Below are 17,477 nucleotides of genomic sequence, written 5' to 3' on the forward strand. Positions count from 1 at the left end.
ACCACAAAAAACTAAACACCTACATAAACATAATAAAAATAAAAAATAAAAGAAATAAAATTAAAAAGTCCAAACTAACATATTATTTTCTAAAAGATAGGAAGAGTGCTACTCTCTGTCCCCAATATATTGTCTGCTGCGACATATGGGCCTAAAGAGTAGCAGTTCTCGTATGTAATCCTCACCTCCGAAGGTAGTGAGAGGCAAACACTGAATTACTACGCCAAAATGTGGCATTCAAGATGTCATTGAGTGCCATGTTCTTTTGGAAGGCTACCGACGTAGAAAATAGCCCTCAGTCCATGCGCATTCACCTTCAACACTTTCATATCACTGTCTTGACAGGATGAATGGCATTCCTTGATTGTGCCCTCAAGAAAAAGCCAAGAGGTCAGTTCTTTGACACTGGTAAACCTTGGCTTCTGACCAAACACCACAAGTTATCAGAAGGACCTCTTAACCTTGGTTCCTGTCTTTTCAGACGGAGGGTTGACTTCCTAGCTATTGCTTAGGAGTCTGCTTCATCTCAAGAGCCTCAGCGAGGATGTGACCTATGGGTAAGAGTTCCTGTGGGTTTGCCGATGGGGTCATTATCCACTTACTCGGCAAAGCCTAACTGGCATTGTCAATGGGGTGCTAATCCACTCATATGACCATATACCTATGCCTATTAGCATAATTAGGAGCACAACACCGATCCCGATCACCTGATCCATAACACGAGGGTTAGCGCTTAATTTTAAAAAGTTAAACTAAAAAATTAACTCACTAGTTAAGGATCAGTGTCGGCTCCCTATCCCAGCAACGTATCCGCAGACACGAACAACCAAGAGAAAAGGATCTCTAGTAGGTTGAATTGACATCCTTCGTGTAACGGGAGGTCAACACAGAATTGCATCTCCCGTAAGTGACAGCTCATATGTCCTTTATGACATATTGTTATGGAACCAAGAAGAATTCATAAAAGCTCGCACTTCATGCATAGGTTCGAATGGACTGGACATGAGGAACTTCAGAACTACATCCAAGTTCCAAGATGGCAACTTGGGTTGTTGAACCTTCATCGTTTCGAAAGATCTCAAGAGATCGTGAAGGTCTCTGTTGTCCGCCAAGTCCAGGCCTCTGTGCCTAAAGACAACTAAAAGCACACTCTTATAACCCTTGATTGTAGAGGACTGCAAGTTTTGGGGGGGAGATCCCTTCTCAGAAAAGGAAGTCAGCATCTGGCTCACAGGTCGTGGTGGAGGAAATGCCGTTCTTCTTGCACCAACTCCTGAAGACTATCCACTTCGATTGTACACTGCGTTGGAAAACGCTCTTCTTGCACTGGCGATAGCTTTCGCCATTGACGTATAAAAGCCTCTCGCTCTGGCCAACTTTTGGATAGTCTGAATGCAGTTAGACTCAGAGCGAAGAGGCTTCTGTGGTACCTCTCGAAGTGGGGCTGTCTGAGTAGATCTGTCCTTACTGGAAGCGTCCTCGGGAAGTCTACTGCAAATGGCCCATGACCTCTGTGAACCACTCTCTCGCAGGCCAGAACGGGGCGAACAAAGTCATTCTCGTCCCTTCCGACACCGCAAACTTTCTCATGACTTCCCCTAAGATCTTGAACGGGGAAAGGCGTACAGGTCCATCCCCGTCCAGTCCCAGAGAAGTGTGTCTATCGTCACTGCAGCTGGGTCGAGTACTGGGGAGCAGTACAGTGGAAGCCTCTTCGTTCTGGACGCTCGCAAAGATATCCACGAGCGGACGTCCCCATAACCCCCACAGCTCTTGGCATACCTCCTGATGCAGAGTCTACTCGGTTGCAGAAGAATTGACTCGTCTGCTGCGGAGATCTGCCCAGACATTCTCTACTCATGCTACAAACTTCGTAAGGATCATGACGTCCAGTGCCCTTGCCCACAGCAAGATCTCCTTTGCCAGAGCAAAAAGGGGATGAGACTGTGTTCCTCCCCTACTTCTTCAAAGTATCGCCAGAGCTGTGGTGTTGTCTGAGTTGACTTGGACTATTCGACGAGAGACTTTTTCTTGGAAAAACTGGAGAGCTAAAAAGATGGTGGCTGCCATTTCCTTTAGGTTTATGTGCCAGGACACCTGTTCCCCTCTCCAGGTGCCTGCCACTTCTTTCCCCCTAATGATGCTCCCCATCCCGTGGTGGACGCGTCGGAGAACAACACTAGGTCGGGGCTCTGAAGCTTGAGAGAGACGCCCTCCGACAGCTACACTGGATCTAGCCAACATTTCAAGTGATGTTTTACCTCTCCTGAAATTTCCAAGATCATGTGTAGATTCTTGTTTTCTTTCCAATTGTACTTGAGAAAAATTGTAACGGTCTGAGGTGCAGTCTCCCCAAGGAAACAAACTTCTCCAGCGAGGAAATGGTCCCCAGTTAGACTCATCCATTCCCTCACCGAGCACGAATCTTTCCTTAGGAAGGCTAACACTTTGTCTAAGCCTTGCTGCTGACGTCCCTGGGACGGAAAAGCTCGAAAAGCCACTGAATCCATCTGAATCCCCAGATACACGATGATTGGTTTTGGGATCAGATGTGACCTTTTCGAAATTCACCAGGTAGTTCCAGGGACTTCACCAACGATTAAGTTGTTTGAAAATCCTTCAGACACCGCGTTTGAGTGGAGGCATGAATGAGCCAGTCGTCCTTCGAAGATAACAATTACGAAGGAGGAGACTGAGGGGCCGCAGGCGTTTCACTTAAACAGGAGTAATTTGAAGACACTGTAGAAGATTGTTCATTTGTTTCTTCTAAAAGTCTCCTTCCTGAGATCCACTACTATTCTCTGATTCTCGGCGAATGTCTGAAGAAGCATTACTTGTGCGTCCATCCAAGCGTCCTGCCGAGCGTCGCGCTCGGCGCTGTCGTATTTGGCAGCGGAAGGAGTCCCTTCATAATCGAGCAAGGGACGTCTCGGCGAGCTAATTGACTGCATCTCTTGCACATCATTCTTGTTTCGAGGGAAAATCATGTGTGCTATGCCGTGTAGACTCGGACAGAATTCTGTTACCATGCGGTAAACAGAACCGAAAAAGGTCTAATACATATATATATACATACACACATATACATTTACACATATATACCCATACACACATATATACCCATACACACATATATATATATATATATATATATATATATATACATATATATATATATATATATCATATATATATATATATATATATATATATATATATATATATATATATATATATATATTATATGTATATCTATATATATGTATATATATATATAGGTATATAATATATATATATAGATATATATATATATATATATATATCTATATATATATATATATATATTTGTATATTATACATACATATACATATATAACATATACACATACACATAATATATACACATACTACATACATTATATATATATATTTATTTATTTTATTATTATTATTATTATGTTTTTTTTTTTTTTTTTTTTTTTTTGGGGGGGGGGGGGTTTTTTTTTTTTTTTTTTTTTTTTTTTTTAATGAAAAAATTCTCACAAAGTGAAGATGTTCAGCCATGTATGCTAGAATTCCCCTCAACCCGAGGCTAAGGCCGTGATTGTAGGGTAGAAATACGGTTAGTCCGTCAATCCCGCAGGAGAGGAGAGACGTACCTACTGCGCATGGCAGACAATCAGATGGAACTGAGCACTGGCATTACGCATTAGTGACAGCAGACTCAGATACGTTCGTCGTTCTCGCACTGCTCTGCCTGAGTTGCCACCTACACCATTCTAACGAATGAATAGGTTTACTATCATTATAGAGCAGAAACCAAAATCCATCAAACTGGTATAATTTAAGCGAAACTGAATTTGCTAAATATAAAAGGCTAACTTGGTATTGTCATAACAATACCTTAAATGTTTTAAAAATAGGGAAACCGGCAACCCCTGAATAGTTGCAGGGAGAACCGATTAAATGTAATAAGAATAATCGTACTCTCGGTTGTCCTCCGTAGGAGTAACTATGGTATGAGTATATAACTTGAACCATACAACCGTTTGATAGTAATATGACGTAAGGGCAAAAATAATATTACTATGATGCAACATCGCTTGTTCACCTTTACCCGGCAGATATATATATACATATAGTATCTGACTGGTAAGTTTTATGAACAAACGTAGAGTATTTTAGATATTTTAGACACTTGGACAGCTACCTCCCTACTACATTCTGCCTCACCGAGGTAGGGAGAGCCAATACCCGCGGTAGTGTTTTGTCCAATGAGAAATTATACGCTTACGCGATAGAATGAACACTCATGGCATTATCACTATACTTCACTACACTACTATAACTTTCCAATGCAAACATGATTCCAGGCTACGCAAAGATTTAAGAATCACAGATAGGGTATTACCCTCCAAAGACACTATTGTAGGGCCCGAAGGCATCACAGGTCTTTGGAGGGATAAATTCTACTGGACGGGTAACTTGTGTTACACGCCTGGAGGAAGACCTCCTTACACTATCACGTTCTAGTTTACGTACCTATGATTCATAAGCCTTCCACGCAGAATCAGACATATTTTCACACTCGTTGCAGCGCTCATCAAACATACAAACATGTTTCCTACAATTCGCGCACACTGTATGAGGGTCTACCGAAATTTTCGGTAGCCTAACCTTGCATTCTTCCACACAACATACTCTGGCCTAGTCGAACTAGATCCAGACATCGTAAGTTTAAGGAAAAATCAAGCCAAAATAAAAACAATCCACAATTAGCGTATGCCTAACCACCGATCCTAATCAAATAACCAAAAATCAATCGGGATACTCAAGTGACCAAAAGAGTTCCAAAATCCAATGACGGAGGTGCAGAAAACACTTGTTGTCTGCACCAGCGACAGAAAATATCTGACAGAAAATGGGAATGGTTCCTTACGCCCGCCTCCCAGCGGCGGGAATGGGTACTACCACCTGGCCGACCACTGCGTGTGCCGGGAGTTTTGAAATTCTGTCGGACTTCGGAGAATACAGCTATATATATATCTGGCAGGTAAGATTAATGAACAAATCTCATTTTTTACATTTCAAAAGTGCTGCACACAGAATATCATTGATATTTTAGGATATGTACTGATCAGTGGCGGCTTGTGGCTATCATTCATAGGGGTGCTGTTACATAATTTTTAAAAAATTTCTTTCAACTGCATTAACGCACACACAGCGGACAGACCGACAGAAAATTATGAGAACATGAAGTCATATAAAAATATTAAGTTTATGTAAACTAAGCGTAACATAATAAAAATCATTAAACCATTAAAAGGAATAAAAACTCAAAAACAAAAATATTAAGATACAAAACTGAGTATGACAGTAAAATATAATAAAGTAGTCCTATATTAAACAAAAGGACTAAAGAACACCCAGCTAAAACACAGACACATGCATACACATACACACACACACTCTCTCTCTCTCTCTCTCTCTCTCTCTCTCTCTCTCTCTCTCTCTCTCTCTCTCTCTCTCTCTCTCTCTCTCTCTCTCTGAGGAAGGCAGCAGAACCACTGGCAAAAGGTACTATTTTGAATTTTTGTAATTTTATATATCATTGACATTAATGTGGCTTTTTCCCTTCTTCTGCAACTCGCCACTCAGTTTATTATTCTTAGTACATTACATATCAGTATCGTCACTAATTTGATCACTATCACTAATAGTACATATTGATTAAGCTTTGACAACTTTCAAGACACACCTTCCCCCTCCAACAGCTAGACTAACACTGCTCGAGAGGGCAGTGCCTCCCCTCACCTTTACGTGTGGGCTGGCTACCACATTATTACCCTGCTAGCAAAATCAGAACTGATGAGCACCAGTAGTTCTATAAATTGTTTCAATTCATTTGCTTTTAAGGGGGCCGGCCGGCTAATGCCATTTTTTAAGGACAGGACTTTGATATTCATACCACTTAATAAGGTGACTTGGGACATCTCCAAACCGCATATGATTTTTGCCTCTGACCTTCGGTTTTGTGACGCCCGGGCGATTTATCCCGAAAATAACCATTTTTCAAATTCTATCTCCTCCCTTGATATTTAATATGAAGACCTGGGATTACTACCATATATAGACCTGATGTAGACCTCCAATCGAATGGAGAGTTTTTTTTCTAAAAGTCATTTATTTGCTAGATATGAATTTTTCAATATGGTAAAAAAATAAACCCTATAAATCGGGAGAAAAAAATTTATAAAAAAAAGACGAAACAAAAATTGGAAAAAAGGGCTCTATTTGATTGTTCTATAATGTCTTTCTGAGTTATATACCAAATTCCAATGTTATAGCTTTAAAACTAAGTGAGAAGATAGATTTTGAAGGTCAATAAGTATAGTTTTGATAGATTTTGAAGGTCAATAAGTATAGTTTTGAGATACGGGCGTTCAAAGTTTTCCTTCGTATTTCTATAAAGACAATGTTAATAAATAATGATTATTATGAATGTATATTTTTTTTTTGTGTATTAATAAGCCAAAACTATTTTATTTATCATATTTTAATCATAAATGATGATCCCTTTGCTCATATATCGTAGCCTTGGGCACTGCTTGAGGCAAGATGGGGCACTCCTTCCTACGCAATTCTCTCTCTCCCCTTCACTAACTCGGCTTATTACTGCGAATTTTCTTCTTCTGTATGTTAGCGAGATAATTTCCTTGTATTTTCCTCTTTGGCATGAAGAAATTCTTGCCCGAAACAAAGATAAACAAACGTAAATGCAAGAAAATGTTAGAGGTAAAACTCAAAGGTGTACTCTTTTTTTACAAAGACAATTTAATAAATCATGATTATTATGAATTTCATATTCCATTTTGGGTATTAAAAAACCAAAACTTTGTTATTTATCATAAATGAAGATCTCTTTGCTCAAAGATCGTAGCCTTGGGGGCAGTGTGACGTGTACTGTCAGGCAAGAAGGGGGCGTTACTAAGCAACCCTTACTACGCAACCCTACCCTCTCTCTTCACTAACTACGAGTATATTATGATATTCTGTAATAATACTAGAGCGATTTTTCTTCGTCTGTATGTTAGCGAGATGTTTTCCTTGTCTTTTCCTCATTGGCATGATGAAATTCTTGCCGAAACATACATAAACATACGTAAAGGCAAGCGAATGTCAAGAGGTGAAATGGAACGTGTAAACTACTTGATGTCTGTGATCGCACTAATTCATGAGTGGACTTGGTAGCTGAGCGGCCTGAGCCTGAAGTCTCCTTCTCGTCTCGGGGAATGTCTACAGATGCCATTTCTCCCAATTTCTTTGACAATAATTATAAAAATTTACGATAATAGAAGAAATATTGCATTTTCTTGTACAGATCAGTGTTTTAGGCTTATTGAGTTATGTTAACTAATTTCCCTGTAACTACGAAAGTAAAAGGAATTTTGACGAAATATTTCGTATACGTATTCTCAATTGCCATATGAAGCTCCATGAATTTTTTCATGACTTTGCATTTTTCGCCCTATACCACCATATAAAGGGGTTCCGGCCAGCCCCCTTAATTCATTTGCAATAACGAGAATGGTAATAATTTTTTAAGGATTATTGTTAATCTATACTTAATTTCTCGTATTCATGTATATATTCTTAATTTTGTGCTCATGCATGAAATCAATAGGGGCTGCTGCAGTTCCACAGTGCCTACTGAAGAGCTGCCACTGGTACTGATCCATCTTCATTAGTCTAGCACTTCTTGACTGTGAGGTTGTGATTCACGTGCGCCTCATTGGTGTGATCGGTATGGTTTTAGCCTGCCACCTCGGTGGCCGCAAGTTTGATTCTCGGGCATTCCATTGAGGTGTAAGAGATGTGTATTTCTGGTGATAGAAGTTCATTTTTGACATAGTTCGGAAATCATGTAAAACCGTTGGTCCCATTGCTGAATAACCACTGGTTCTGTTCAACATAAAAACACATGAGTATTTTCCTTCCGCTGGTGACTTTCTTATACTTACAACCAAGCTTCCTGACTATTTTGTAGAGGGAACTTCATGAGCCAATGACATATGGAGGTTCCTGAACTTTTACCAACAATCTTTCTAATGTAGGAAGGTCCCTTCTTTCATAAAAGGATAGCATTGCTCTCCTAACACATCCCCTGTCAGAACTGTTAAGGTAGTCAGCAACAGTCTATTTTCTTTTGCAGGGCAAGGGTGAGTGAAGTATACCTTTGGAAGATTTAGTCTTTTTGGATTGGATACAATAGAAAGTTCTCTCTGAAACTTGAGTTGCTATAGCTGTCACCTTAACGATATCATTCATTGGTTCATGGAACCCTCTGAAGTGAAAAATTGAAAAACATTCATGATCTTATTATGACACTGGTAAGCCTACTGCCAGCAGCATGTCCTTGCCTGGTGTTTGAAGTTCCTTCATCTATGCCTTGGTCTGTATCATCTCTTGTGGCCTTGGTCGAAATAGGTGAAATAGATAGTGAGGTACTTGCTCAGTTGCCGATTCTAAACTGAATGATAATTCTGGTTTTATAACAATGTGTGCAGATAACTCACTGGATATTCATCCCACAACTCCACCTCCTAAATTTTTTGGCCAAACTTAAATTTCTACAATAGATTTTGTTATAGTACCTTCAGCAATGTACAATGAATATGTTTTGGGTGTTTCCAAACCACTAATGGCATGATTGCGCTAAAAATCTAGCAAGAAATTAAGCATTAAAGGTCATGCGTTTGAAACACATTTCTGGTGTATGGCTTCTGTAAGTCATGTTTCATATATATATATATATATATATATATAATATATATATATATATATATTATATATATATATATATGTATGTATGTATGTATATGCATATATGTGTATATATGTATATATATATTTATGCATATGTATATGTGTATATATATATATATATATATATATATATATATATATATATATATATATATATATATATATATATATATATATATATATATATATATATATATATATATATATATATATATATATATATATATATATAATATATATATGTGTGTGTGTGTGTGTGTGTGTGTGTGTGTGTGTATATATACGTGTGTATTATATATATATATCTATAGATCTATATAATATATATTATGAAGATATATAGTATATATAATATATGATATAATTATATTATATATATATATATGTATGTTATTATGTGTATATATAATATTAAAATTATTATTTAAATATATAATATAAAGATAATATATATATTATTATATTATATATTAAATATATAAATAAAGGTTTTTTTGCCACGAAGGAAAAAAATGAAAAAACGAGTTAGCCGAATACTTTCGGTCCGAATAGGACCGAAAGTACTCGGCTAACTCGTTTTTTCATTTTTTTCCTTCGTGGCAAAAAAAAACTTTATTTATACATAGCATCACGTTTTATATACTTCGTGATCAAGTTATTCATATATATATATATATATATATATATATATATATATATATATATATATATATATATATATATATATATATATGTATATGTTCTTAATACTTATGTTTATTACAGTTGTTATTTGCATTGCATTACATAACTTGGCTCTTAACTCGCTCTATGACTGTATAATCACAATTCTGAAACTGTGAAAACCAAACTGTGACTTTCAGACAACAAGACATTCATCCAATCAATGGGAAGCAGCTAAGTGCCATGTTGCCAGGTTTAAAAAATTAGACAATAGTTAGGGATTAGGCCTGTATAGTTTAAGGGTAACTTGTGGCTAGGAGGCAGTGTGCATATCCACAAAGAACCAGTGATAGCAGAAAATGTTAGTGTACTGGGAAAAACCTTCAATACCTTTCCTATCTTGTGTAAAACGTGAGATAAATGAAGAAATATAAACATTGCTAGTTTTCTAAGCTACAGATGAAAATATGGGACACTGATCGAGCCACCTACCTCCCGGTACCAGCCAATCGGCGACCACCAAACGTACGTCTCGTTGGCATAGGGCTCACCCAAGAATCTAGCTTAAGTGAACCAGCTACAGTAATGCACACATAAAATAATTAGTTCATTTGTAAAACCTAATAATTGTGAATTTTGCATATTTATGATCCTGATGATGATGTTTAGTCTTCCTTGTTAAAGGATGGGTTTAGTACAATCAGGAAGCCTGTCAGTCTATTTCTCATAAAGGAAAAGTCCTAGTATACTACTTGGAACTTTCAATATTCCATTAAAGAATCCCAACAGCAGTTTTCATAACACTGTAATTGGAACTGAATCATCTCTAACCTAATAAGTGGTGGTACAGTATGTTCCTAAAAGACCTGGCTACAGTCATACATGTTTCTTGAACATGAAAGAATCACGTTTTTAAAAAGATGAGTTTTTCTTTCTTTTCTAATCTGCCCTTCATTGATTCATATAAGTTTTTGTTAGTCACACATTTTTTGATGCAGGATAAGCTTCCTATTATATGAAGATAACAGTTTATGTCTGAAAGTGAATGGTAGTATGTAGTTCACTTTCCAGACTAGGAAAGGTATTATTAAAATACGGTATCTTAATTGTTCAAGTCTTGGTGGTAAATAGGTTTCAGCTTACATAGACAAAGATTTCTCATCCTTACAGTAAGGTGTGCACCAGTAAAGTTTAGAGTTAATTCAATCACTAGTTTCCTGTGTCATTTGCATAATTGTATCCTTTTAGGAGTTATCATAAGAAAAGTGTAATGGAATTATGGAGACAGATTTTTATTTATAAAAAATGTCCCCTAATATTTGTTTCATTAAGCATATCCAAAATTTTTCCAAGTATGTACTGTTTTGTAGATAATGAAGATATAACTAATAAAAAAGAACAAAACAGGAGATCTAACTAATAGAAGTTTAAAAACAACATTTTTTAAAGTGATGAGTAAAGTTTCTTACATGTAAAAGGAGCCATATATTATGTTTTTTCTATGGCTTACTTTTTTTGGGTGTTTCTTCATTATTATACAGGAAATTGATCCAAACATAGGCTATGGAGAGCTACCAGATGAATATTTTGAAGGAGCTAGTGATGCTATGCGCATGGGACGAGATATTATGCAAGAAGTCTTAGGGGCATTCCCTGGAATTGATGAAGCAATGAGCTATGCAGAAGTAATGAAGTAAGTGATTAAAAATATAGAAAAAAGTAGTTGGACATCCATGTTTAATATACTTTTTTGAAAATAATTTTAATTTTTATTTTTGTGATCTTTCTATCCTAATTATCTATAGGGAGCGTATTGCTTTTGATTGGATAATTTTAAATTTTCAGTTGCTTTGAATTTACATAGATTTACAATGGAGATGGATTATGCACTTATGTATTTATGGCTATTTCTTTTTTAGGTTAGTTCAAGGAATGAACTTTAGTGTTGTTGTGTTTGATACTGCTCCAACTGGTCACACACTGCGATTGTTGTCATTCCCACAGGTGATAGAAAAGTCTTTGGGGAAACTTTTAAAGCTCAAAAATCAAATAAGCCCATTTGTCAACCAGGTTAGTGTACTATGTGTATCTTTCAATATGTCGTTACGTAAGGAATTTTAGTGAAAATATAACTGTTTAATGATAGACATACCTGTTATTTCATATATGCCATAAGTCTGACAAGGCAAAAGAGCTTTGTTTAACATTAGACATTCCTGTTATTTCATATATGCCATAAGTCTGACAGGGCTAAAGAGCTGAGTTCCAAAGAATAGCATGGATATGTTGCTATCCTGGGCTTTTTTGAGATAGAGACTGATCGCTCTTGATTGAAAAAGGTAGAAAGTTTTCCTGGAGTAGAAAGATGGGAGGGCAAGCAGTGCATTGGTCTGAACTGGCTCACAAGGAGATTTAGCAAGACTCCATAGTATCAGTGATGACCCTTACATACAACTCGGTTGCTGTTTGTGAGGCCACCTTCCCTTTGAGTGCCCCAGCCTCTAAGTTTACATGAAAATTCAGAGGTGTATCCATGCTTCATTACAACTTAGGAAGATTAAACATTGAAAACCAAAAGAAAGCTTTTTATTCATTATATATATATATATCCACATATATATTGTGGTGGACTGCAGTTACATGCTGTGTACCGAACTTTTAGATTATTTGGAGTGACAGTAAGGCTTTTATATTCCTGCTACCACCCATTTTATTCTTTTCAGGTGTTAAAAGCAAACGTTGTGTTGAATGAGGAAGGAATTTTGAATAAAATTCAACTTGTTGCTCTACTGATTATTGTATGTTATTATCCCTACCTTTACTATTATATTTCCTTATTAAGAAAGCTGATTAGATTTGAGTATGTGCGATGTGGAAGGTTGAGTACTCAGTAAAACTATATGGAGTAAAGATTTTGCAGTTGGGCACTGGACTCAAGATTAAGGTGGTTATTATAGTTAGTTACCTTTTAAGTTATTACAAACTGTCTAGTCCTAAATCTATGACTTTACTGTATATTGATGAATTTTTATTGTTTTCTTATTATGTGGTGTGATATACGGTACTTGACTTAGAATACAGAGTATCTTGTTAAGTGTAATATTTACTTGTATATTTTCCTCATAGCTTAATATTTCTTATAAACCTCATTTATTTCTATTATCAAGTTAGTAGTACTTAGTATATTAAAGATTCCATTTCTTTCTTTCTTTCTTTATATCTTCAGCTGAAAACCCTTATGGACAGAGTCCAATAGACTAAAACCAAGAGTCTACAAAGAGAAATCAGCCTTCAAGAGACAAATTATAGGAAAAGATGATAAATGAATAATTGAGGGATTAGAAAATATCACCAATACACCAGAAATCTGGTAATGTCAGCAGAAAGCAGGAATGCATTTGTTCTTCGTTTGAATATTTGGTGATTAGAAGATTACCATGGTTTGATGATACATGTAGACGAATTTACCATGACAAACAGACCAAATTCAACACATGGAGACAAAATCGTTCACGTGAAAATTACATTATTTTTGTTGAGTCTCATCATGGTGCAAGTAGAAGTTACTATACAGCTGAGAGAAATTATAATAATTCCTTAAAGAGAAACTTGAAGGAATTATTCAGTCTCATCTGTGGTGGACCGAATTGGCGTCATCTATCTTCGGGTCAGGCTCACCTTACATTCTACCATTACTAACATATGATGGTAGATTGGTTACTGGCCCTAAGGAAAAACCTAAACTGCTTCCTTGAGCTTTTGAAGCTAAGCAATCAGCTGGGGATATCCCACTCCCTGATACTTGTCTTCCTGAACCTATTCTTCCAAAATTTTCAGTGACAAAATTTTCATTTCACTGTAGAGATGTTAAGGAAATTATAAATAATTTTGATAGCTAGGGTGAAAAAGATCCTGATAGTTTCTTTATTTTTTTTTTTTTAAAGTTTCTAGTTTGTTGTCTCCTAAGATTAGTAGGTTCTGTAGATTTTTATGTTGACCTAGTATCTTTACAGGTGAGCGCAAGCTTGGTAATACAGTGCTTTTTTCAAAGAGTGGCATATCTGGAGACTGCAGTTTAATAACTACAGGCCAATTTTTTTCCCCCTGTGCTCTCCAAAGTTGCAGAAAAACTTATTTGTTAGCCACTATATAAGTATGTGGAATCTAAAGGATTGTTTGCTAATAGTCAATATGCATATAGGAAGCAGTTAGGTACCTGTGATGCTCTTTTAGACTTCACATGCCATTTTGCAAGAGAACTTTCAAAAAGGGTTTTAGGTGCATAGTAATTCAGTTTAGTAAAAAAATAAGGCACTTATTTATAAAATTCATTATCTTTTATTACATTAGTACCTCGGGATACGAAATTAATCCGTTCCGAGGCGCCCATCGTATCATGAGGTTTTCGTATCTTGGACCACATTTTACATGTAAAATGGCTAATCCGTTCCAAGCCCTCCAAAAACACCCCAGTAAATTTCATAATAAAGCTAAATTGACCTATAAACAATGAAATACTACAACAATTTGGACCATTCAATACCTAAATTAATAACAAAATGCAAAATAACCTGTAAATATAGTGTATTAGTGTACATGGTATACAAGAAATGCTGTACGTAAAATGTGGAAGCTTACCTTTCGAGTGAGGCTATCTCCGAAAGTGGTGACAGAGGAGGAGGACAAACGGCAGATACGTACACTTAACTTTACGAAACACATGAAAAATGTCAGAAAAACATACTAAACTTTACAAATCACATTAACAAAACTGCAACACTTAACTTTACCAAAAACTTAAAATAGAATTTATTTTGTCTTTTTGATTTTTACATTTCTTTTTACTTTTTTATACTTTACGTAATTTCAATTTCTTCACCACTGAATGGCTGCTAGTCCGTTTACAGAATTTTTCGAACCACCCATGAGAAGCCTTGAACTCTGGGGTTGCCGTTGATGTCCCCTCTCCGCCGTCGTCTTTGGCTTGGGCAATCAAATCGCCGAAAAAAGCGCTGGCCTTCTGGCAGATTGCGTCTCAGTTATCGTATTGCCATCGATTTCTTTGTCCTCATTCCATACAAGAAGCAGCCTTTCCATTTCATTATGCACATGGCTCCTCTTGTTGGACAAAATAGTCATGCCCTTGGAAGTTGTAGCTGCTTTGATGGCTTCCTTCTGCTTAAGGATGGAGCCTATCATAGACGGATTTCAGCCGTATTCCTTAGCGATCACACTCAACCGCAAGCCAGCTTCATACTTTTTTATTATCTCCATTTTTGTCAGCATAGAAAGCATTCTCTTCTTTCTGTGAACTTCAGCAACTTTCTTGGGACCCATGACTATACTGTACGTAATTAAGTTATGTAGTACATATACTAATTAGGTTCTCACTCAACACGATAAAGTAGCACAACGAAATCACTAACAAATTTACGTTACTAAACGAAATCGTTGGACCGAACGAATGCCGTGTGCGTACGATAAAGTGTCCAATAGGAGAGAAGGATCTCATGGCGGTGGCTAGCATCAGGAACCAATGGGAGAGCAGGAGGATGGTGGCGAGTCTACTAGAATTAAGATGGCGGCGCGAGTTTCAAAATTGTTATCGGGCAAATCTCGGACTTTTAGAAACCTTTCGTATCTTGAAAACTTTTTGTATGTATAGACCCGTTAAATTTTTCACATTGGCTTTCGTATCTCGAGTTTTTTGTAAGTTGAGCCTTTCATATCTCGAGGTACCACTGTATTAAAGATTTCCTTACAGATACGCAGCAGCAAGTTGTGGATGTGACCTTAGTGAACCAAACACTGTTGTGTCAGTCTGGAGTTCCATAGGGTAGAGTTCTTGGTACACTGTTATTTGTGGTGTATACAACTGATATGGTTATTGGCCTGGAAAACAAAATTGTTCATTATGCCAATGATGCAACACTCATGGGTGTAGCGAAATCTCCACTTAATGAGAAATGAAGTTGCCCTCAGCCTCGGGGAATGGTGTAGTTGGTGGGTTATGAGACTGAGCTCCAGTAAAACAAAAACGCTATTGATTAGCAGATCTTGTAGAGATTTTCCACCCCATCCTCCCCTCCTGGTGGATGGGACTCTGCTGAATGAGTCTGAAGCTTTAACTATTGTATGTGTAACTTTTGACTTGCATCTTACTTTTGAGGAACAACTAATGAAAGGTTCAGCAAATGCCACACAAAAGTTAGGTATTGTTCATAAGGCCTCATATATTTATGACAGTGATAAAATCAATGCAACCTGTTTTATGCCATTTGAGCTTCCTGTTCTGCAGAGTGGATGTTTGCTTCTGCCAGAGACTGTCTTTTAGATAGAGGGTTCATGGTTTTGTGGTGGTAGGTTCTGTTTCCTAATATTAGCAGTTAATACTTAGACCATTGACAGATGGTCTTGTCTGTCATGTAAATGTCCATTGCTGTTGAAATTCTCAGTTCCAGAAGTCCTTTATTCTTCACACTGTTGGGCTGTAGAACAGTTTCCGGAGGACAATGTGTAATTGGAACTTCAAAAGTTCAAGCGAAGATGCAAGGCATTACTGCCCTGATACTATTCTCTTTGCATTAAAAAACATTTTTATTTACTATTAATTTATTTTTACCTTTTCAGTAATTGAGATCTCATCTTTCTCTATTTCTCTTATCCTCTTTTCTTTTTTTTCTTCAGTTAAAGAAGAGTGCAGAGGATGTTTGTCATTGTACTAGGGCACTTTATGCAACAAACATCATGAACTCACTTTGTCTATGCCACAAGTCAACATTAAGACTTGGCAAAATAACTCTATCCAAGAATTTGAAATGAGAGTCCACTTCAAAGACCACACTGGAGAGCAGTACTCAAAACAATGAAGAAAAGAAACAAAACACTTAGAATATTAACTTCATCCTAAAACATTTGAAAAATTTTCTGTAAGATATCAACTTTTGGGAAACAGGAAGCAGTATGATAATGGTTTTCGAAAGTCAATATCCTATGAACAGTCACAGCTAAAATCCTAACAGAGTCACTGAGATTAAAAACTGTACCATTTAAAAGTAAATCAAGATGCGAAGGCAAATGTGTTTTGCCTACACTACCTGTATAGTCTTACGAACTGCCAGCTGCATTACAAAAATCTTTAATCATAAAGTGAATATCTAGATTGAAGAATTGTAGTAATCTGTACTAAAATTATATATATATATTTTTTTTCAGATTGCTGGTCTTCTAGGCATGCAAGAATTCAATGCTGATGATGTATCTGGCAAATTAGAAAGTATTCTTCCTGTTATACAAAAAGTCAATGAACAGTTTAAAAACCCAGTAAGTATTCAGTTCTCCTCTACTACATTGAGATATTTTAAGAAAGATAGTGTGGCAATACTAGGCACAGTCCTTTTGTACCTTGCTCCAATCTTTACTTCTTCAATAACACATTCTTTGTGTTTAGAATTGTGAATCTGGGGCCTCATTAAACCACATTATAGAAATAATGAAAATAGCAGCCCCCTTACCCTACTTTATGCATGTTTTTCACAGTTTTCCTAGCAATCTGTGAAGCTTAGTTATATGTATATTTTCAGTTTATTCCATGTTTTCTCTTGAATAGTGGTCAGTTTGAAATACTGTAATTCTTTGTTATTAGTACTATGGATATAGAGAAGTTTATTTTGTTCATGAAACTTACCTGTCAGATATATATATAGCTGTATTTTCCGAAGTCCAACAGAATTCTAAAAACTTACGACACACGTAGTGGGAGTCAGGTGGTTAGTACCCATTCCCGCTGCTGGGAGGCAGGTATCAGGAACCATTCCCATTTTCTATTCATATTTTTTCTGTTGCCGGTGTTGTAAACAACTGTTTGCTGCACCTCCGTCTGGATTTTGGAAACTGTAGCTACTTGAGTATCCCTTTTTGGTTTTTTGGTTATCTGACTTTGGATCGGTGGCTAGGCACACGTTATTTCTGGATTTAATTGATTTTGG

At 36.7% G+C, this 17,477-nt stretch overlaps 1 protein-coding gene across 1 annotated transcript in view; it reads left to right on the top strand.

Annotated features, from left to right (window-relative positions):
- The window catches only part of LOC135223589 (ATPase ASNA1 homolog), a 73,459-nt gene that overhangs the window by 39,044 nt on the left and 16,938 nt on the right, over nt 1-17,477 (top strand). Inside the window, exons 3-5 of the mRNA XM_064262132.1 lie at nt 11,031-11,182; nt 11,409-11,559; nt 16,705-16,812. Coding sequence (XP_064118202.1) covers nt 11,031-11,182; nt 11,409-11,559; nt 16,705-16,812 — 411 coding nt within the window. The remainder of the gene's footprint in view (nt 1-11,030; nt 11,183-11,408; nt 11,560-16,704; nt 16,813-17,477) is intronic.

This window comes from Macrobrachium nipponense, chromosome 10, assembly GCF_015104395.2.
Source record: "Macrobrachium nipponense isolate FS-2020 chromosome 10, ASM1510439v2, whole genome shotgun sequence".
In the NCBI taxonomy this organism is placed as follows: domain Eukaryota; kingdom Metazoa; phylum Arthropoda; class Malacostraca; order Decapoda; family Palaemonidae; genus Macrobrachium; species Macrobrachium nipponense.